Below are 23,144 nucleotides of genomic sequence, written 5' to 3'. Positions count from 1 at the left end.
ATATCATCTTGGGCTGAAGATTGAGGTGTTTAATATTGATTGTGCAATAACATCATTTCAAACCCAAGTTTTGCAGCTGCCCTCTCTGCCCACCTGCTCAGCCCAGAGTCGGTGGCTCTCGTTCGGACCACACACATCCATTCCTGCTATTAGCCTCAATAATTTCCATTATAATGACAAACTGTTCCTGGAGTCATTATAATACTCATCGCTCTGTAATAGTCCTGGGAAAAACAGAGTGTTCCTCCAGGGCTGAGCCATGATTTAGTTTTAATTTCTCCTATTAGCTCACTGCTAGACACCAGGACAGACTTTGATGCAAGCAAATAAATAGTTGACTTGCATAACAGATACATTTGGTTTGTTTGTTAAAATATACTGATGCATCAGTTGAGTGTTAGAGATGCAGAGGGCATTAAGTGGAATCTTACCACAGATCAATCATTGCTTTCAAATGCATCACTGTACAAACCACTTTTTAGCGCTTTCACTTAACTTTGCTCTTTCTTCTGAAATACCACAGCCTTCATTGACATACCTACCAGTTATTTTTTTAATGTTCCCTTTGAGTTGGGTTCCTCAGACATATTTCATAGCAGTATACCACATTACCATAACCCCATGGGAACAAACTTAACACGCCATGGAAACGGACAAACACAATAAAGACAGAGCACAATTAGGTCTATGTAAAATGTGAACATGCTGCCTTATCAATTCCATCTGTTAGCAAAAATCTGAAAAATGCCTGAAAGCTCCAGTGTGTTGGTTGCACTGCAAGAAGGGTAAAAAACCCAGAGCTACGTTTTTCTAAGCTACTGAACTGAAAAAACGAGCCTTTCAATAAAACCAAAAACATGTAAAACTGGGATTCTGATATCTGCATGTGCAACAGGCACTTTCTTGTTGATAAGTCAAATATTCAAATGCCTGTTTACAGCTAATATCAACTAATTGGCCAGTTTATTACGTATACCTGTTTTACTGCTCACTAAAAGCAAATTACAGTAATAGAAGCAAGTAGCAAGTAAGTAGTAGTAGTAAATAACTACTTGTTACAACCAAAGTACGCAGAAAAGTATCAATAATGAACAACACGTCATATCTTGAAACATATGGGCTATAGCTGCAGAAGATCACACCAGGTGTCACTCCTGTCAGCTAAGAAACAGGAAGCTGAGGCCACACTTAACACAGGCTAATCAAAATTGGACAACTGACAATTGGAAAAACGTTGCCTGGTCTAGTGAGTATAAAAAAGCTCAAACTGGTGTCTCGAACAAGAAAATTGGTTCACTGTACTCAAATGGCCTCCATAGTGAGCAACTGTGTGATGATGTCATGTCAACATGGACTAAAATCTCTGATGAATCTTTCCAGCACCTCGTTGAATCTGTGGACCAAGGAATTAAGGACCAACCAAGTATTAGATAGATGTACCTAACAAAGTGGCCATTAAATGTATTCATGTAAGCGAAGCAAAAGCATTTTGACATTTTAAAGATTGTATAATTCATGTTTTAACATTTTGAGTATTTAATTTGTTTGCTATCACGTGATAGCACGATGAGCTTTTTTAACAGCTAGTTGCCTTTTTCTTAACTTTATTAATGGGTCAAAGTTTTTACTGGTCTTGTGAAATACCTCATCTTTTACTGAAAATAACAGGCTAAAAATGTTGTATGTACATTCTTTGGTTACCGGCAGCATTCCCAGCGCAGTATTTAGCAGATGTTATCATGGTGAGGTGCTAAATGAAGTAAGATAAGCAGTGTTTATCAGAATTTCATAACTCTGTTATTGCTTAATCTGACACAGTAAATCAATATTATGCTGTCTGAATGAGTTCAAGCACAACTCTTCCAGCATGAGTGTAAACTCTTAATCTTGTTTATAGGCTGTTTTTCTTGCAAGCTTTCCAAATATAGTGCCACTAGCCCCATTTTTGGTTAAGAATTACCCCCAAAAAGAGACCAATACTGGCTCAGCCCATACACAGACATTCCTCCATATTAATATACAGTTAGGTCCATATATATTTGGGCACTGAAACAAGTTGTTTTTTGTTTTTGTTTTTTTTAAAAACCTGTTTACTGAAACATATTCCAATTATAGTTATATAATGGATATGATGTGTACACTCTGTTTTCATTTGAGGGTATCTACGTTCAAGAGGTGTAGGACAAAAAATGAACGACACTCTCCAGGAGGTAGGCGTATCGATATCTAAGTCTACAATAAAGAGAAGACTGCATGAAAGTAAATACAGAGGGTTCACTGCAAGGTGCAAGCTACTCACAAGTCTCAAGAATAGTGAAGTTTGACTGGATGATGCAAAAAAACAAAACAAAAAAAACCCCAGCAGTTCTGGAAAAACATTCTTTGGAAGGATGAAACCAAGATCAACCTCTACCAGAACAATGGCAAGAAGAAAGTATGGAGAAGGCGTGGAACAGCTCATGATCCAAAGCAACCACATCGTCTGTAAAACACAGCGGAGGCAGTGTGATGGCTTGGGCGTGCATGGCTGCCAGTGGCACTGGGACACTAGTGTTTAGTGATGATGTGACACAGGACAGAAGCAGCCGAATGAATTCTGAGGCGTTCAGAGGCATACTGTCTGTTCAAATCCCGCTAAATGCACTAAAATTGATTGAACAGCGTTCCATAATACAGATGGACAGTGACCAAAACATACAGCCAAAGCAATCCAAGAGTTTATTAGAGCAAGAAGTGGAATATTTTTGATTGACCAAGTCAGTCACGTGATCTTAACCCAGTTGAGCATGCATTTCACTTGTTGAAGACTAAACGTTGGATAGAGGCCCACAAACAAACAGCAGTAAAGGCCTGGAAGAGCATTACAAAAGAGGAAACCCAGCATCTGGTGATGTCCATGAGTTCAAGACTTCAGGCTGTTATTGCCAGCAAAAGGTTTTCAACCAAGTATTAGAAACGAACATTTTATTTTCAGTTATTTAATTTGTCCAATTACATTTGAGCCCCTAAAATGAAGGGATTATGCTTAAAAAATACTTTAGTTCCTCACATTTTTATGCAATCTTTTTGTTCAACCCACTGAATTCAAGCTTAAAGTCTACACTCAAACTGCATCTGAGTTGTTTCATTTAAAATTCATTGTGGTAACGTACAGAACCCAAAATTAGAAAAAAGAAAGTTGTCTCCGTCCAAATATGTAACTGTATTGACCCAGTCTGGTCTGGAATAATAGTCGATTATTAGTACATGTTTTAAATGGGACATTATGTGACTAAAATTACATGTACGGGACAGAAACAGATGCTAACCTCCGATTCACCCCTCTGTGTATTAGTGCATGTGTATGCACGTGGCTACAGTCATGCCAGAGGGGAAAAGGGAGGCATACATGCAGTAATGTGATCTTGTCCTGTAAAGCAGTAAGACACTGTCTGCTCCCGGTTTGACACTTTTGAGGTTTTCTACTTGAAATATTTACCCTGACATAAAGTAGACTCATTAAATTCCTAACATTGGTTATTGGGCTTGGCAACAAATTTTAGCTATGTCCTTTAAAACACCTGTTAGTCTAAAAATGTAGAAACTGTTTTTCAGGTGCGTCAACTATTTTTACTCTTTTTCTTCTCCTCATCTTGTTGTTTTTAGTTAAAGTTTTTTGTGTTTTTCTGTATAAATGATTATTTTGTTAATTTTAATTGACTTAGCAGTTGTCAATGTAAGTGTCTTCATTTCCTCATCAGGTGGTTTTCTGGTGACTAAGAAGATGTTGGACATGTTCAAACGTCCCACTGATCCCCCAGAGTACAACTACCTCTATTTGCTTCCTGGTGGTGTCTTCGTCGGAGGCTACGCTGCTGCCCTGCAGTCTGGATATAACATTGAACAGGTGAAAGAGGACATTTAAGTTGTGTCCGTTAGTTAAAGTGTTTTCATGTTTTCTCACTGAAGCTATTTTCTTTATCCATGTGCATTGATGCAAAACAGCTCATGACTATATAAAAGTCCTTGAGACCTCCAAAATGTATTCTTTGATTCCACAGATGTTGTGCAGGAACTCTAAGTAAAATCATTTGGACTTTTCTTTTTTTTTTCTTTTTCATCCTGTGGTTCCTTAATCCTTGTCCACCCTTCTTTTCCATTCTCTCTCTTTCCCTGACCAGATGATGTACTTAGGCTCAGGCTTGTGCTGCGTTGGTGCCCTGGCTGGCCTTTCTAACCAGACCACAGCCCGTCTGGGTAACACTTTAGGTATGATGGGAGTCGCAGGCGGGATTGCAGCCACTCTGGGTGCCCTCAAACCAAGTCCTGAGCTCCTGGCACAAATGAGTGCAGCCATGGCTGTGGGTGGCACTGCTGGTGAGTCTGTTTGCATTTAGAGTTGCAAATAAAAACTTTAAAATTACCAGGATCTCAGTACTGATTACTGATGACATGCAGTCTGATATTCATCTAAGTCACAAATGGAGATAAAAACAGTCTGAGTAAAGCAATGACACACAGACATTTGTCTTTATTTAACATGGTGAGTAATAAATTACACTGCAAGCTTAAAAGCTACTAATGTCTGATGTTCAGATTTAAGACATGAGACTTGATGCGTGGGCTGCAGGAGGTGCCATTCCTGTAAATAAAGGCATGCAAAGTCTGCTCCTCTTAAGGAAAACCTGCTTGGCATTTAACATGCCTTGATTACGACAGCTTTCACAAGATCTTAGAAGCATTACTGAGGTAAAAAGAAGTGGGAAAGGCTAGAAAACTACAGGGACCTGAATGTTCATCAGTCTACAATGAGCCAAATTGTTTTAGACGTACTGCAAAGATCATCCCAAGGTTTCAGTCCAAAAAGAGGTAAGCACAAGGGTAGCAGCAAAACACCTGCAGACATCTTCTCAACTGGATGATAATAGTAAGAACAGTAACGAAACCACTACCCCCCCCCCCCCCCCCCCCCCCCACACACACACACACACACACACCTTGCAACAATATAATGAATATATATCTAATGAATGAAATAATGAAGCTAAATTGTATGAAGTAACTTTGTCAAGGCAGCAGTCCATAACCTTGAGATTGGGAGAGGTTGGGTGTTGCAGCAGTATTGATGCAAAGCAACAAGCACACAAGTTAATTAGCACCAGAAGAGCTGGAAGACGGTGAAACAAGATTCAGGTTTTGATTAGGTTTGACTCTAATCCAGCTAAGATCCTGAGGGATCTTTAGAGGGATTTTTTTGATCTTGACATCCCGGGAGTTTTGTATGAAGGAAGGCTCCACTGTTCCTCCTCAGCATTCTGCATGTTGCAAAAGCACTTACTGGACATACTCGATTGTTAAAGGATGTCCCACAAGTTACTGAATTCAAGAGTTAATGTTTAACTCTTTTCAGCTTCCACCATAACTACTTAATTTGTTCAATTAAGCAATGAAAAGCACAACTATTTGTGTGTTAATTAGCTTAGTCCGGTTGTATTCAAGTTGATTGAAATCATCGTAACTCCAAATGATTCACAAACTCCCTTCTTGCAGCTGTGCATAGATTTTAAAAGATCGACTTGTCCTTCTCCCCTACACAGAAGTAGGAATGTCTCTTGACTCAAATATATTGAACGCGGCTTTTGCATTGTTTGCATGTATTCTGGCCTTGGCTACATTAGGTTAGCAGGTGTGTTAAGAGCAGTGATATTTACATCATGACTAAATCTCTGCCAGACAAAGCAGATCTGTCAGAATGGTCAGCATCACACATTACTCACTTTCTCTCTCTTTGAGGATTGTTTGATCATTTAAATGCTAATTGTTCCAGCCACAAAGCCGAAACCCAGACTAAACTATCCACACAGACAATAATGCTGTTTTTCTTTTTAACCCCAGATACGGGAATGTATTTCACACACGCACATGTACAGAAAGTGTAGACCAACTCACACACACGGAATTTCCCCAAGCAAGCCTCATCAGCAACACCTGGCTCTTTAGATGGGCCCACTTCCCAGCAGTCCTGAGTGCATGTGCATGTGCTTGTGATTTGCATGTTATTTGTGTGTGGGTCTTTCAGGGCCACTAAACTTTATTTACTTCTTATCTGTCCTTCTCTCTAGGCCTGGCCATTGCTAAGAAGATCCAGATCAGTGACTTGCCCCAGCTGGTGGCTGCTTTCCACAGTTTGGTTGGCTTGGCTGCTGTGCTCACCTGTGTGGCTGAATACATGATTGAGTACCCACACTTCGCCACAGACCCTGCAGCCAACCTCACCAAGATAGTTGCGTATCTTGGAGCCTACATCGGTGGAGTCACTTTTAGCGGCTCTTTGGTAGCATATGGCAAACTGCAAGGTGAGAGCTGCAGTTGCATATACTAAATATTGAATGGAAAAGAAACATTTACACTTGCTGATGTACAGGCACACTTTGGAATAATGCTGACATGTTATTATAAAGCATATTTATTACACTTTTGATCATCCTGGTTGCCAGAGAGGAGGCAGATACAGTCCATCATGAGATGCTACTTTTAGGTGCACGATACATGTTAGGAAAACCATGGATCTGGGTCAACTGTGATCTGTAAAGCTACAGTTAATGTTAATTTTGCAAAGCTCTTTTTAGAAAAATATTTTTTAAGCTCAGATGTGCTCTTTCTTTACTTTCTTTCCAAGAGCCAGATTAGAAGATCACTGCCAATCTCGAGTCTCTGCATTAATTCTTCAACTGGAGCTGGGAGTCATTGAGCTTTGCTTAGCATAAACACTATATAAGCAAAAGTAAACTCCTTGTTTAAGTTAATAAGAAGTCTTAATTATGGGTGGCAACCTCAATGCCTGAAAAATGAAGCTGGTATGGAAGTGCCAAAAAGTGCAGTTCTCTTACTGGCCACTTGAGGCTGCTCCTAAACCACCTCAGTCTCCAGAGACTTCCGTGTTAAAATGCCCAGCTTACAACAGTTTGGTCCATTATGGATAGTTTCCCGCTTCATAACAACTTTGTACTGAGTGAATCCGTTTAGATACTGTTAAGGCCAAAAGTTAGGGATGTGGTTTCTTTGGCAGATGTGCCAACACAGAGTGTAGATGCAGATAGCTTGAAGCTAGGTTTCACACCTGCTACTCAGACTTACTGAACTAGACTTCTCAGCCATGCTTTTGCTGTTTGGTAGGAACAAGTGATGTGGATTACAGTGTGGTACAGACCATCTAGGAAGTTTGTGTTTTAGCTTCAGTGAGTGAATTCTTGTATTTTGTTATTACTGTTGTTTCAGATTGATAAGCAGACATCTGTGCATTGCAACTTACTAACCATACTTGCTAGATAAGAGAACTTGGAACTGTTTTCTTCAGGTACCTTCTGACTGTAAAAGTCCAAAGCGTTACTGTTGAGACCAGGTGCCATCACAGCAGCTCCACCCATCTTTAGTTTCCAGTTCCTGTCTGAATACTGCAATTCGTTTAACTCACTTCTTGTTTTTGTTATAATTGAGACGATTGAGCCACGATCGAGTTGGCAGTTCGTCTTGTAATCGGAAGGTTGCCGGTTTGAGCCCCGGCTCAGACAGTCTCGGTCGTTGTGTCCTTGGGCAAGACACTTCACCTACATCCCTCGCTTCTGTCAGTCTGCCCCAGGGCAGCTGTGGCTACAACTGTAGCTTGCCTCCACCAGTGTGTGAATGTGAGAGTGAATGAATAGTGGAATTGTAAAGCGCTTTGAGGGCCCCGAAAAGTGCTATATAAATGCAATCCATTATTATTATTATTATTATTATTATTATTATTATTGTTATTATTATATTTCATATGTATGTATGGTTAAGTTTTATTTGCGATTGTTTTTCCTAAACATGACCAGTTAACTGACCTACAATTATTTTTTGACATTTGGAGGTGAAAAATGATCAAAGGAAAAAAAATGTTATCTTTATTGATTAACAAACTTAACTCTAACCTGCATCGACTATATACACAGACACACATATGCACACTTTGCTGCCAGCTTGATCATACTGTGTTTATCCACATAAGGAAGTCTGCTGCTTCATGTCACCGCTGCTCGCTGTGAAGCGTTAAAAAAAAGAAGCCCAGTTCATCAGGTTCATGTGCTGGCTCCAGTCCTTGTAATCACACTGTAATTTCCATGTTGACTGAAAGTGTTTCATAAGTACAAATTATGCATCTACATGGCATTCAGTTAATGACAAGTCTCAAGTGGTGGTTGCGAAGGAAGAAATCTAAAATGATAAATGTCACACATAAAAAAAAAAAAGCTACTGCTAGGAGTTTGAGTGTACACCTAACAGATTTTTTTTTGTTCTCACCACTTTTCTCCACTTGCAGGTATGTTGAACAGCGCTCCTCTGATGCTCCCCGGTCGTCACGCCCTGAATGCCACTCTTATGGCAGCAAGTGTCGGTGGGATGATTCCCTACATGCTGGATCCAAGTTACACCACAGGCATCACCTGTCTCGGATCAGTGTCTGCTCTCTCTGCTGTCATGGTATGCTGTGTTTATGTATGAAGTCTGTTTTTTCGCTCTTAAAAATCACAGATTGAGATGTTATTTCATACCGACAGACTGGACATGATGGTAAAAATTTTTCACGAGTGGTGAAAGGGCATAAAGAAGTCAAGAGAAATGATGCCAGAGAGGTGTAGAAAAGAAACAAAACGAAGGGATTTGCTCATAAATGTCAGGAGGCTTTTTGCACAGGAAACAGTAGCTGCCCAGAAATTCAGAATGGAGCAGAGAGTTGGCAGTGGCCAAACTGCTGGGTTAATTTTCTCCACTGTCGTTAAGCTTAACGTTTGCAATTCTGTAGAAATCAGAGACAGACATCTTCAATGCAGGCATTTCTCCATAGCAGTGTCAAATGTTAAGCATGTGACAGTGAACAATAACAATAAACAACAACCCCACCTACTTTTAAATCTATTTTTTACTGACAGTCTTTAGATTTACAATTAGCAATAGTTATATTCTATGAAGTTAGACTTAGGATCTATAGAGAAGCGTTTTACAGTGTAAATAATAAAGGAAAGTGATAATTGTTCTCTTTAGAGAGTCTTTAGGCCTTCAAAGTTTCATTTACTGATGCTGAGTACTTTATACATTAAGGGAAGCCAGGCAGTACATGTTAAAAACGGAAGAAATTTTATGCACAGCCGCGTGTTGGAGTTTCAGTTTTTACACGTGCCAATCCCCCTAAAAACATTAGCATGTCCCCGGAGAAGGTTGATGGATATCATTTCACAGTTTGTTTTATATTTCTGTCCTCTAATCAGTCGTTCAGATACAGTATAATGCATCATCTACTGTACACGTGTGCGTTTCTTAACACTTCTGGATCCTGCTGAGGCTTTCGTAACTACAGTTGGCTCTTATTAAACGAAAGCTGTTCAGATGATAGCGGGAATGGAGGACAAGAAAAATTTGATTGTGAAAAATATGTCTAAAACTAGGATGATGTTTTTATCCTTTGAAAATAAAATGTTGTTTATTTAATTATTACAAAACACTAAGTGGACAGGAGTTTCATTCTAGTATATTTAAAAGTTTGTAAGGTTTTGTTTGAATGTGAGTGTCTCAACACTAGAGTGCGACTATTGCATATATTACATTACTTAACCTTAATCCTAACATTGTAACATTCAGACATTAACCTAACAAATTATTAGTTGTATTTTGACAGTCGGATTTTATGGATTAGCACCTACCAAGGGAAGTAAAAGAAAGAAAGAAACTTTAGTCTTGCTCTGTGTGCACACTGCTGAGGAAGGACAGAGATGTTTTCATTGTGTACCAATCTCTGTGTAAAACTGTAAAAGTCACACTGGATCCTGCTCTGCTCTGTTTCAATAAAGCACCAAGTTCATGTGCAGTATCACGGAGCAGGAATGTGCAGGGCTCGGCTCTACACACTCAGAGCGAGGACTAAGTGTAGAGTTGACACGACAGAGCCCAAGTTTTGGCACGCGCACACGCTACAGGATTGTTTGGTCTGTTGTTCGGTGGCGGCTTATGATGTCATAATATGTCATGCATAATGAAAGTTTTGTGGTTAGAAATTAGATGTCATTGTCGTGGAATTAAAATGACACAATGCTTTTTTTCAAGGTGTTACAGGTGTATACACACCACAAATGGGTCATTGTAGCCTGTTGGTATGTGGTTGCTGAGCAACGCATTAAAGCTACTTTCAGCTGCTACTTTGTCACCTCGGTGGGTGGGTCCATATCTGTTCTGGGTTTTTTTTTTTTGGTTTTTTATACCAGATGCTCTTCTTAATGCAGTCCCAAAGGGATTTGTGTCTCCTCCCAGAGTCAAACCCGAGATGTTTTGTTTGTTAGGTAAATGTGTAAACCACTACATTATGGAGCTGCTGCACTGGCTTCATAATATCTGATATAGACAAGAAACGTCAGGGGCCTTTGTGCCAATTTTAGCTACTCAACTCCTGATTGTGTTGGAGGAATTTGCAGTGATGATTTAAGAACTCCGCTGCTGCGCTGCTGTATGTTCGCAGCACAAAGTTCTAATATTGGCACGTACTGGACGACATATATGCAGAAATCGCGGCCAATATCATTCGACAACGTCAGCAAACGTGTCTGTCAGTTGAGCTCATAGCTGCTCTCAATTTTGCTGCTCTAACGAATACTTAAGATGATCACAGGAGTGGGTTTAACCACACATTTCCTACTCCTTTCTTCCAGGGTGTAACACTGACAGCAGCTATTGGAGGTGCTGACATGCCGGTGGTAATCACCGTACTCAACAGTTACTCAGGCTGGGCCCTGTGTGCCGAGGGCTTCCTTCTCAACAACAACCTGCTGACCATCGTCGGAGCTCTCATCGGGTCATCTGGAGCCATTTTGTCATATATTATGTGTGTGGTGAGTGGAGCACAGACTCAGCATCTCATGTAGCAGAGAGTTTAATGTGGTTGTTCCTTATCTGTCCACCAGGAGGGACTCTTAACTTTTCCATTATAGCAAGACTGTGGAGTGGCTTTTCTAAATATTCCGGTCACAAATGTGTGAAATTCATAGCCATGTTTTGTTTTAGACAACAGCGTTTAGTGTAAAGTAAATATGAAATAAAGTATCTTGATTTTCCCCCCTCCTCCAGGCCATGAATCGCTCACTGACTAATGTGATCTTGGGAGGCTACGGCACATCTTCCACCGGCACAGGAAAGCCCATGGAGATCACAGGGACACACACAGAAGTCAATGTGGATCAGACTGTCGAGATGATTAAAGAGGCCCAAAACATAATCATCACTCCAGGTAAGACATACACACACAACCCTATACTCACACTGAGGATTTTATGTGAGTGGAAAAATACAGTACTTTGACTTTGCCAGTCTCTTTTTTGCCATCATTAGCACAGTGTGTTCTGTTTATTTAACCTTTTGTTAACCCGTGTTACATCATTTTGCTGGTCCTGGTGGAGCGCACGCGCACGAACACACACAAAAGCACATACACACACACACGTAAACCCGCTGTTAGGTTTCTGTGTGGTCGTCAGTGCTCGTAAATAGACATTCTGCAGTGCAGCTTATGTATGCAAGGTCAAAGGGGGAAATTAGATGGAATGAGGGTATGTTGGGTTTTTTGTTGACAACTCAAATACCACACTCCAAATTGGCTTCTAGTTCCTTTTTCAGGGTTAAAGAGTGGGTTCCAGTCTTTGTTCCAGCTATATGATTTTCTTTGTTTCACATGTTTTCAATATTTGTCTAGATATGTGCCTGAACCTCCCACCTGGACTACAACGATTGTCCTTGGAGCTGCTGCTCTAAACTCATTATTGTGTGGCCCACTGACATTTCGGTCCCCTCGTCTAGACTGTTGTTAACCATTCGCAGTTCCAAAGGGTTGTTTCGCTCACGTGGGTACATGTAAACACAGACCAAAGGCATCTAATCTGCAAACTGGTGATTCCAGTCACAGCGCTGAGTGGCTGTATACAAAAATGAAGTCTTCAGAGGAAACCGCTGCAATTTACAAGAATTGCAAAATTAAAGTGGTCACGTGGTCAAGTGAAAAAGAGGTGATCCATGGAGAGAGTGGCATCCAATTTAGGTTAAACCATCCCACCCCCGCTTCTTTTCTGGGAATAATGGCAGATGAACAGGAACACGCCTGACAGCTAAAACCAAAACCAGCCCCCCAAAAACAGATATATTTTCTTAGCCTTTTCTCAAAAATGTTTCACAAACAAATCAACACCAAGACAGGATAAATAATAAAATACCAGACATTTCTTCAGTTGGTCTGTTATTACTTATTTCCTGCTCCATATTTTGAAAGGTTTTGAATGATTTACATTTCAGAGTAATAATCGTTTATCTTGTACTTGGAGCAGCTTCTCGGGTCATTCATTGCTGTCTTGTTTAAACCAGCTTTCTTCTGATTGGCTTCCCCTCACAAGCAGAAGGTTTGAACAACAGGTGGATGGGGCTTCTGTGCTAATGGCCAGAGCTGTGTGCTTGAAATTATCATATGGAGGATATCTCCTCTCTTTGACATCATACAGATTCAATAGTAGAAAAAACTGGCTGAAACCAGGCATTTTGGGCAGCTTCCAGCTAGTAGGGACACATGCTGGACAATATGAGCTTTTAATAAGTAGCAATCAGGAATAATTAAGAATCAGTCTACTTGAAAAGATTCCAGCGCAAATACGATGATTAAAATCATTATCGTTCGCTTATCTGAAGTTGACTCACCTTGAAAGCAGGCGAGGTGAGTCAAGGGTATTCCAGATGTTCTTCTCCCTCTCAGAGTTCTCCATCTCAAACTCTACTCAGGCCATATGATAATATAATCTCACCAGTGAATTCTGGTACTACTTTGGGATCTTCTTCAAGTTTGTCATGCCCAGAAAATCTCCAACTGGAGGCACTGTGACATCCAGATGTCTTGGCTCCTTACTCTCTCTTTAAGGCTGATTCTAACCACCCAGTGGGGGAAATGCATTTCGGCTGCTTGTGTTCTGGTCATTACAAAGATCTCATGATCATGGGTGAGGGTTGGGACGTAGATCGATTGTTAAATGAAAGCTTTGCCTTTTGGCTTGACTCTCTCTTCACTGTGACACTCTGGTACATCTCCTAAATTACTGCTAAAACCGTCGCCGATCTGCCGGTCCAACTCCATGTGCTCCATGTTCCTATCACTTGTGAATAAGATCCCAATCCTGGGAACTGAAATCCATTAAAACAAATTATAAAACAATCTGTTGAATAATTGGCCGTTTTAAACAACATCAATCAGCTATCCAGACTTTGTTGCAAAGTCTGGATGTCAGCAAGCTTCTAAAATTCCACTTAGTGTTAAACATTCAAACATTCTTAATCTTAGATTTGTTTACAACTCTGTAGTTTTACAGTTTTAAGGCCTTTTCACTGCACATGTGCCATTTGTCACCTGTGATGACAGGTAAATGTAAAACTTATACAGCCAGACTGTTTCCACTGGAGACAACGCTTCATATGTCACTGTACAGAACCCAGTACATTAAAATGTGCAGAACAATCGGAAATTTAATTGGTAAAACATGACAATAGCCAGAGTTAGCCAGATAGCCAGAGCCAATATTTTTTTATGGCTATGCCTGCATAACTCACATCAGCCAAATGCATGGTTTGTTGAGCTGTGTGAGGCAGCAGTAGTTTGGTGTTGTTTCTCTGCACCAGCTTTCAGTCAGTGCCCTTGTTTTCATTTCACCAATTCCCTCTAAATTGAAGCTGTCACAGTCAGTTTGCCTGACATCTGTGGAAATGATTAAGACACTGCCCCGATAAACACGGTGCATTCTTGGCATTCATCCGGCTCGTATCTTCATGGTCTGGGTCCACTTGTTGTTCTTATACGAGAAGCTCCACTGAGAATTTTGGAAGCGCAGAGGGATACAGTAATTTTGACAGAGAGAGGCAGAGAAGTGAAAAGCGCTACATTTTTCATTTTTGAGCTGGGTGGCAGTGGGTCAACCAATTTTCTGGAGATTTTTTGGGGGGTGGGGTCTCTGTTTGTCTTCAGTAGAACTGTCATTTTGATTGGTGTGCTGTAACATGAAAGTTTTTGACTGGTTGTTGTGACAAGGTTAGTAAACATCACCGGACCGTTTGACATGTGTTTGTGTTTGTGAGCAACAGCGTGAGTTTAAAAAAAGAAAAGAAAAGAAAAAATCAAGTAGCATACTCCAGAATTATTATCAAACATGAGATAAATCCAAGGCTGGGAGGCAGAAGTACTTATGCTTATGTAGTTTTATGCTACATTGACAATTAATGTCAACATGAATTTATGTAAGAAATCTTAAAATGATAAAAACAGGATATTACAAGGAAATAAAGTGGGTTAAAAAATACTCTATTTTTACTCTTTGGTCATTCAGTTCATTTTCAGAATATTTATATTATTGGTGAATCATTAAAGCAGCGTAATTAGACTGCAGAAATTAGATTTGAAGATTAGAAGATTGTTTCAGTCACAGAGACTGAGTGAGATGAAAGGGATTTTACAAATAAACATTGAGGCACTGTGTTGGCTGCCTCACTCTAGCTACGCTCCTTTCCTGCATGTGCTTTTGTAAGGTATATAGCTGTAACCACACATATGTTTTGGCTAAATTTAAAGGGTTTGTTTGTGCTGGGTATATATAATCATCTAATTCTTGTTGTCTGTTACTGCTTTGAAATCTATTTCAGGTTACGGTCTCTGTGCTGCAAAGGCCCAGTACCCCATTGCGGACTTGGTGAAGATGCTCAAAGAGGCGGGCAAGAGTGTCAGGTAAAGGAATGATAAAGTTGACTTTTTTTTAAAGTAGATTTAATTTGTCAAAATAAACTGCTGCCAAACGACAACAAAAAATACCATCAATTTTGTTTATGAACAGGATTTTTATGGGTTGTAAATCTTGAGCATCTCTGGGTCATTTTCAACATGGCTGCTACTTTTAGATCAACTCCCCCTTTCACTTGTGCCTCAGTGAGAGGCACCGAACCTCCTTTAGTGCATCAAAATCAAAATGTCCCATCCTTCTAAGTGATTTCCATTTTTGGAAGTTCCATTGAGGCAAATCAAATGAGCGAAAATTATATTTGTAGCAAAACCCTCCTTTGTTTTGAGTGCACTCTGTGCCACCACATGATGACACACACCACAGTCCAGTTTCTTCAGACACCACCTGGTCTAACTCCTCACCTGATGTGCTGCCAAAGACAGCACATCAGCACGACAAAGAACTTTTTAACCGAAAGCTGCTGGAGGCTCAGTCCCAGTGATGATCCTCTACGGGAAATTTGGGTCAGTTTCGAGCTAAAGCCGATGTTCGCTGTGCACAAGTTTAAGGTCTGTGGTGATATCACATAACGGGCAGTGCGTGCGTGTGTGGTGGTGAGTGTAAGTGGTCAGATTTGGACTTCAAATGAGCCATCTAAAAATGGTAGCTGCACTGGAAGCTGTTTGGGTATATCGATACATAATGTAAAAGTTATACTACGAAGGACATGACCAACAAGCGGAGACTGACAAGGGCAACAACACGTAGTGGGCATGTGTGTGTGGTAAAAAAGGAAATGCGAAAGAGAGGATGCGAAGGACAAGGTACAGTGGAAGCATGTGTAATTGTCCTGCCTCTGTCGTTTGATCGTGGCTCTTGCAGCTGCTATTGCTTAGAGCATTTGTACTTGATTAGAGGAAAGTGGGTGGTCAGAGAAAAACAGAAAAAACCTCCTTCACTCTGATCTCTTTCTTTCATTTTTTTAAAACTTTGTTCTGTATTATTAAAACTCTTTTTTTGTCACTTATTTTCTTACTCTTTGTACCTGCTTTTGTCACCTCTTCCGCTTGTCTTTTTCATCCAGCCTCCTCCTTTTTGCAGGGTACTAGCAATATAACACTTGGCCACAACTTCTGCTCATCCAGACCAAAACCACTGTGTTCCCCACTGTCGTCCTGTGCATGCAGACCGTATGGAAATACACAAAAGGCATAAACTGACTTGCTAATTCACCCCAGAATCAGCGGGGGTCATCTGCTGTCTGTATCCGCCGAAGCTCATCAAACAAAAATGAAAGATCAAACCTCCAAATAGTGGCCAAAGTGATTGGAAGGTTTCAGAAAAGGAGAACCAGCCACCAGTATTCAGTGGCTGGTGCTAATTTCCTACCATGATTACATTACATGGCTAATTGAGTTTGAGAGCTGTGTATGCCCAGACACACACTCAACAAATAACACTGGTGGGGGAGTGCAGTAGGTGTGTTTGTGTGGAACCAGACTGTAATCACACTCATCAACTCCATTTGTCCAATTCTCTTTGATTTAAGGAAGTTGATGGCAGTCAAGAAGAACTACGAACTAAGTTTGTAGTAGGTAGGACTGATTTGAAGTATTCATTTTAATGTATTTTTTTCACCCTCAGGTTTGGTATTCACCCGGTTGCTGGCCGCATGCCTGGTCAGCTAAATGTGCTGTTGGCTGAAGCTGGTGTCCCGTATGACATTGTCCTGGAAATGGAGGAGATCAATGAGGATTTCCCTGGTGAGAACTAGTTATTTCTGTCATTTAAAATCTGTACATTGTCATTAATTCATCCGTAAATGCTGCTGCCTTTTTACAGAGTTTACAATCAGACCCATTTATATTTACGAACGTAGGGTTAAAAGGATAGTTTGACTTCTATTGGAAAACCTTCAAAGGCCTTACATAGGTGAGAACAGAATTATTGGCCCTCTCATGAAAACCAAAAGTATTGCCCACGTGCTGTTACAACAGAGCAAGGAATTTTTAACACAGCTTTCTAAACGTCCCAGTTTTATTTTGGATGCTTACATTAGTTTTAGTTTGCACACAGAAACAAAGTTATTTCACAAAAACTACCAGGGCTAAAAGTATTATTAGCTGATGCTGTTGGTCAGCTGTGTGTCCTTTTTGGTGGGTAACAGCCTGCAATCGCTTGTTTTCATTTTTAACAAGTCTCACAAATGTCTTCTGAGCAATTCCAGCCCATTTTTCTTTAGTGACTCTCTCAAACGCCTTTAAACGTGATGATCTTCAGGATTGGGTCTTGACCTCCAGTTTATCCCACAGATTCCTTCCACACTGATGAGATTCACAGTTCCAGGCACATTAAAGCATCCCCAGAGCATAATAGTCCCATGTTTCAGTATTAAATGAACAAACAAAAATGAGTGGGTAAAGTGTTTGGTATTTTACCTAAAAATAAATAAATTGATGTGAAATAATGGAGATGTGTTCGTACATCCAATCAGAAACTGACCTGGTCCTGGTGATTGGCGCCAATGACACAGTTAACTCAGCGGCCCAAGAAGACCCCAACTCCATCATCGCTGGTATGCCCGTGCTGGAAGTCTGGAAGGCGAAGCAGGTGAGAAATCTGGCGCATGCATGAGTGATAATAAGATTTATCCTGAAGCACAAAAACACGAAGAGGAACAAATGGAAGCGTTTACAACAGTTCGACTGTCTGCACCTGCAGACCTGCTTCATTTAAAGATGCACACAAACCTAAAGAAAAGAAGACAAAAACACACATGTATAGACATATAAACCCAGGCTCTTACAGACTGTTGCAGTTCCAGGTGCAGTCCCATCATGATCTCATTACTGAGACTGTGTCCGTGTGGAATATCAACATTTGGAGCATCCCACTGGCACTGATCAGAGATCTGTGATTTATACAGTGCTCCCACTAGTTTCCACACAGGAAATAAAACAGGACATTCTACCTAACCGCACATGCAGAGACACACATACAGATTTTAAATCACTATTTTTTAAGTGCTCAATTACACTTTCATCACACACCACTTTTATAATTGAAATAATCTTTGGCTTTGACTCAGAGACTCATTCATACTAGGAATTGCCTACTAAGAAACTTTTAAGGGTAAAAGTTGGAGTGTTTTTAGCGTTTTTCAATGATCATTTCGTTTAATGGACCATTTTGAAATTTCATTGTCTAGAAAACTACTTCAGCTTAGTCCTCCAATATTTTTCTTTGTCATAAAATTCATAGTGGTTGGAAAATAAGAGAGAACACCATCACCACTTTTAAATATCAGTATCAACAGAAATTTCAGTTTCCTTAGATTAATTTGGATTTGACACCTGAGAAATATGAGAGTGAAGTTGAATGAAAATGTGTTTTGTTTGTTGTTTTGTTTCCATATTCAAGCTTGAATATCTGTCAAACCATTCTCCTAATTTGGACTGTCTTAAACGATATTATGTGCCTTGTATATGAGAGGCTGTAAATAAAATATCATCCCCCTGCCTGCAAAAGTTTGCTTTCTGCAGACGTCCAAATCTGCTGTCAGAGATTGGGGATTCAAATATTTCAGAGATTCAAGCATCCATAATTCTGTGTTAATTGGAGCTACAATCCTTTGAGTCCAGAGCCATAGTGCCGTAGATTTACCCTGAAAAAGATTACATCACACAGAAAGCAACTTTAATCTCTAATGGTTAGACGAGAAGTTTTTTGATCCTCCTTCCCTAGTTGCCAGATTTGATTCACTGTGACGTTCCAAGAAATTCAAGTTGAACTTTTACCATTTTGATCCAGTGAATGTGATCCATGCACGTGGCATGGTGCAGATTTATGCGCTATAAGTCGTGCGGCAGTGCCTCAACCATTGTTAATGGAGGGATTGAATGGAGAAGATGAGGAAAACACTTTTTGCAGATGGTCCTTAAAAACTTTTGTCTTCTGTTTTGTCATCTGTTTGTTGTCCAATCAGAAGCTTACCAGCCTGTGTGAATTTGTCTCCTTCCATAGGTGATTGTGATGAAACGCTCCCTGGGTGTGGGTTATGCAGCTGTTGACAACCCCATCTTCTACAAACCCAACACTGCAATGTTGTTAGGCGATGCTAAGAAGACTTGCGATGCCCTACAAGCCAAGGTCCGCGAGTCCCAGTAATGTGCCCCCTGCCTCAACCAGGCACCTCCGCTGAGAGCACACACATGGAGAGAGAAAGGACGACAACAATAAGGCTTAGTTTTTCCAAAAGTATTCCAGCATTCAGTTCATCTTTGTCCAATTGTAACGCAGCCAAGTGAACAAAGATGATTAATAGGGTAAAAGCTTTTCTGCAAACCGTTTCTGTGATCTATAAATAAAAGCAAATTTGCTTTTGCAATCAGAGCTGAATAATGCAGATATTGTAGATTTATCATTTTCTAATGAGGTAATGCACAACTCTTTTATTTCTAGATCTTAAAGAAAGGGTTTGTCAACTTTCTGCATGTCTTCTGTTTAATAAGGGGAGCAGCTGACAGCGAGTCATCTTCATTACAGAGACGTATATTAATGTAAAACAGCCACAAATGTAGATAAGATGTTAGAGATGATGCATTTCACTGTTAAGGTGTTTTAGAAAATAGCCAATAGCTAAAAGAAATATTAGACTTGGATTGGAATTTAAAAAATATGATGGTGAATCACAAGAGGAGGTATGACAGACTTAAGCGCTAACATTTTACCACCCTGTAAAGATTCCTCGCCCCTTTTTTTCCCCCAATTTGGTTTTGTTTTAGTCATGTGTTCCCTTTGATAGATCTGCTCTTTTTCTCCCCTGTACAAGTAAAAGGAAAAAAGGCAGAATAGTGCAACATTTCAGTTCCAGTTTTATGCTGTATTGGGAGATTTTTTTGTATTTGGTCTAATAATTATTTTAGAAAATGTCTGTATTTAGTGCTGTTTTGCTTTTTCTCTTTTCACTTGAGTGTATCTCGTGACCTTCCATCAAGAAAACAGCTGAGAAAAACTCCATTCAGACTTCTTCCGTCAGATGAGCAATGCAATAAACCAAAAGGATCTGAACGTTATGTGTGCCACCACAGCTGTGCTGAACGCTAGTGAAGCCCGTCTCACTCTTACAAACACTCTGATAGCCGACTGGATTTTTATGATGTGTTTGAGCCAGATGTGTTTCTTCTTTCTGTGTGGTTCAGATATTACAGTACACTAAATGCTATCCTGCTGGCCTTAATGGTAAAGAAGGTTTAGTTTTTTTCCTTTTAAGTGAATGTGGCTCATCCACTCCAATGCGTGCCCTCATTATTGCTCTGCGGTGAAATGAAGGTTTGTAAAGTAGGGCCATATGTCAGTCGGCTTTGTTGCGTCGAGTCCAAGCAACTAAGCAGTTATTTAATTAAAATTGTTGCCACGATCCAGCAGATATGAGGTGTCCGTTATCATGAAGTACTTCTAAAATCTTTATTTCTTCCTTTCTTTTATTAAAGTCCAAAACACAAAAAAAAGTGCCAAATGGCCCCTCGAATTCGGAAAGATTTGCGTTATGAAAAAACACTTGAGTAGATCACAGACCGAAAAAAGATGGCAGCTTCCACTTTCTACCTGTTGTGTCACAACTGAGTCACGTTTGAATGTGCTCCATTTATTTTCTGCTGCGGTTGCACTGCTGCAGCAGATCAATTGGCAAGAATGTATATTGTGGCGTAATTTGAACAATAGTCATGAGGTAACATGTGAGCAGTCTTCATGACTTTGTAATCTACAAGTACTGTATGCATTAGTTGTTATAGTATCATCCTGGGACCTGATATGTTGGCAACTGTCCTACCTCTCCATGAAATGGCCAATACCTTTCCACGGGGACCTTCACCTGACCAGTCACCTATTACATAATCAAGCACAGGATCAGGACAGACAAATTCCAACCAAACACAGGACCAATAGCCTTCTGTTTTGTGTTCATGTTGCATTTTTTTTAACCACCTGACCTCAGTTTGCTGCCAGCATGTTTGCTTCGTTGTGCAAGTGTAGAGCTGCACATGTCACTAGTGCTCATGAGGGCCTATCGTTCTCACGTCTTAGCTTCCACAAGGAAATGCATTCTTTGTTTGATATCGAGCAAATTAAAAGTGATGGAAAATCTTGATAATTCTGCTAGTATCCCTCCCCCCTTATGCCTGTTGCGTTTCTTCTTCTTTTTAAGGAAAGTATTTTTGTAAAGAGGCAGGGCAACAATGAGGTTTTAAAGTTGTACAACGTTTCAGTGCACCATGTTATGGAGACGAACTGATGAAATGTACTGTGAACTTGTTTTTTTCCCTCTTTTGTTTGTCATGGAACATTTTCATCCCTAATAAATCTGTATTTACACAAGTTTCCTGAAAGCGTAATTTCTTCCCTGACGTACACTTAAAGGTGAAAGGTGCAGTTGAATTCCCTTAAAGTAAACATTCTGATCTGCAAGGATTTCCCTGAGGTCCGCCACAGCTGTGAGGCTAATGGTACCAGCCCAATCTTCTATGGCAGAGTTGAAAACTAAAATACTTGCAGCAATTAACTAAATGAAGGATCACAAGCTGGAGGAAGGAGTTTTATCCACACTTCCACACATGCATCATTTCCCCAGTGCAGCTTTACAGAGACTAAACAACACGATCCACCGACGACCGCCACAACGCCGGATACTCATTAAACATGGAGAAAATTCAAGTTCATCCCTAATTCCTTAATGGCTCTGAACGAACTTCGGTTTGTGAGGGGCAGCCAATCAGGTAGCAAAGTCTTATAATGTTAAAATGGCCATTGTTTTAGATTCTGTTACTCCAGCTCACCATGCTTTTATCACTTTTACACTTACAGCACATGTTCATAGGATTACATCGCCTTTCATATTCCATTTGTGAACAAAACAAGGAAACGCTGCATTTTGAAGCTCAGAGTGTAATTAGAGTAAACAAATATGTCATCTTGGAAAAGTTCAAACTTCTGTTGGGTGACATATTAATCAATGCATGCTCTTGTTTTTTGTTTTTTAATCTGTTTTCTCTTGACTAGATAAAAGTCCTGTGCAGAACTAAGTACATGTGATGATTCGGTAGCTGTTAGAACCACCTTTAGGATAAAAATTGAAGTAATCAACAATGTGAAAGATTTTTATCACTCTTGCATTAACATTAAATAATGTGCAACTCTCTTAAGGCCCCATCAGAGCATTTCAACCTTCACTGGGTTTTTGTAACACCTTGTTTTTTTGTTTTTCAGCCTTTCTGTTGTAGATTTGCTGCTGTGCTTGGAATCTGTAGTGTGACCCTGTGTGACCAAGATTTGGTTGTTGGACAGATGGCCTCACATCTGACTCTAGAATCCTGTGTGAATCCTGTGTGAACAAATTGCAAATTGCCCAACTGATAGCAAAGTGTCAGGGTCCCCAAATCGTCACCCCTGTGCTTCACAGATTGTATGAGATGTTTGTGCTGATATGCTTCGTTTTTCACCAAATGTATTCAGTTCGGTCTCATCCGTCTAAATTTGTTTGGACATTTACTTAGAAGTCTTATCCTGTTCGGATGTCTTCTCCTGGGAAGATCAGCAGCTGTCTTGAATGTTTGTGGATAATATTTCTCACCGTAGACTGATGGCTGTCAAATTGTTTGGGATTGGCCTTATAACCCTTCCCAGATTGATGGCAGCAGCATTTTCTTCTCTAAGATCACTGAAGATATCTTTCCAACTTAGCATTGTGTTAACACACGTCTGAATGCTGCACATTAGCAAACAGCTCAAAGCAGTGAAAGGGTTTCCTTTGTATTTATTCATTTATTTATAAAGTATTGCTGAAAAACATAACTAACATTTTTGTGTTATAGATAATAAAAACAGCATGAAAAATTTAGCAGCATTTTTGCTTTGATTTTTAAAGCATGAAAGGAAACTATAAAGACAAATACATGCTTAAGGCAGCGCACTGATCGCTTCAGATGATAAGATGGTAGGGTTCACAATAAGATATGATACATTTCGTGATGATACTAAAAGGAAGACAGCCATAAAAATAAAACACTGAAACACAGCTGGGAAGTGACGTAACTCCGGCCACAAACATGATTCAAATTTTTGTTTTCCTTTAAAAATTAAGGTATAAACAAAGAATAGTCCTGGTTCTCTGAATGGCAGCGGGTAGAAGATGAGCACAATGGGTAGGAAAGCCACTTTAACTTCAAGGTGTCCCTCTTTTGCAGAATGGGATTGCATGAGTCTGTGATGAGGGTTTTTACAATGACTGAAATGTAAATATCAGGCTGTGTGATATTTTCACCTACAAGCGGCACTTGATTGCTATTCATCAGCAAAGAG

At 40.0% G+C, this 23,144-nt stretch overlaps 1 protein-coding gene across 1 annotated transcript in view; it reads left to right on the top strand.

Moving 5' to 3' along the window:
- Positions 1 to 21,164, top strand: part of nnt (nicotinamide nucleotide transhydrogenase) — a 44,590-nt gene extending 23,426 nt beyond the window's left edge. The window contains exons 13-22 of the mRNA XM_040000015.1: positions 3,741 to 3,886; positions 4,161 to 4,356; positions 6,102 to 6,335; positions 8,327 to 8,487; positions 10,704 to 10,883; positions 11,119 to 11,278; positions 14,713 to 14,794; positions 16,431 to 16,549; positions 17,281 to 17,396; positions 18,810 to 21,164. Coding sequence (XP_039855949.1) covers positions 3,741 to 3,886; positions 4,161 to 4,356; positions 6,102 to 6,335; positions 8,327 to 8,487; positions 10,704 to 10,883; positions 11,119 to 11,278; positions 14,713 to 14,794; positions 16,431 to 16,549; positions 17,281 to 17,396; positions 18,810 to 18,953 — 1,538 coding nt within the window. The 3' untranslated portion in view covers positions 18,954 to 21,164. The remainder of the gene's footprint in view (positions 1 to 3,740; positions 3,887 to 4,160; positions 4,357 to 6,101; positions 6,336 to 8,326; positions 8,488 to 10,703; positions 10,884 to 11,118; positions 11,279 to 14,712; positions 14,795 to 16,430; positions 16,550 to 17,280; positions 17,397 to 18,809) is intronic.
- The last annotated feature ends 1,980 nt before the right edge of the window (positions 21,165 to 23,144 follow it).

The sequence above is a fragment of the Simochromis diagramma genome, unplaced genomic scaffold (genome assembly GCF_900408965.1).
Source record: "Simochromis diagramma unplaced genomic scaffold, fSimDia1.1 OVJJ01000596.1, whole genome shotgun sequence".
Lineage (NCBI taxonomy): Eukaryota > Metazoa > Chordata > Actinopteri > Cichliformes > Cichlidae > Simochromis > Simochromis diagramma.
This window is presented reverse-complemented; position numbering and strand designations above follow the sequence as displayed.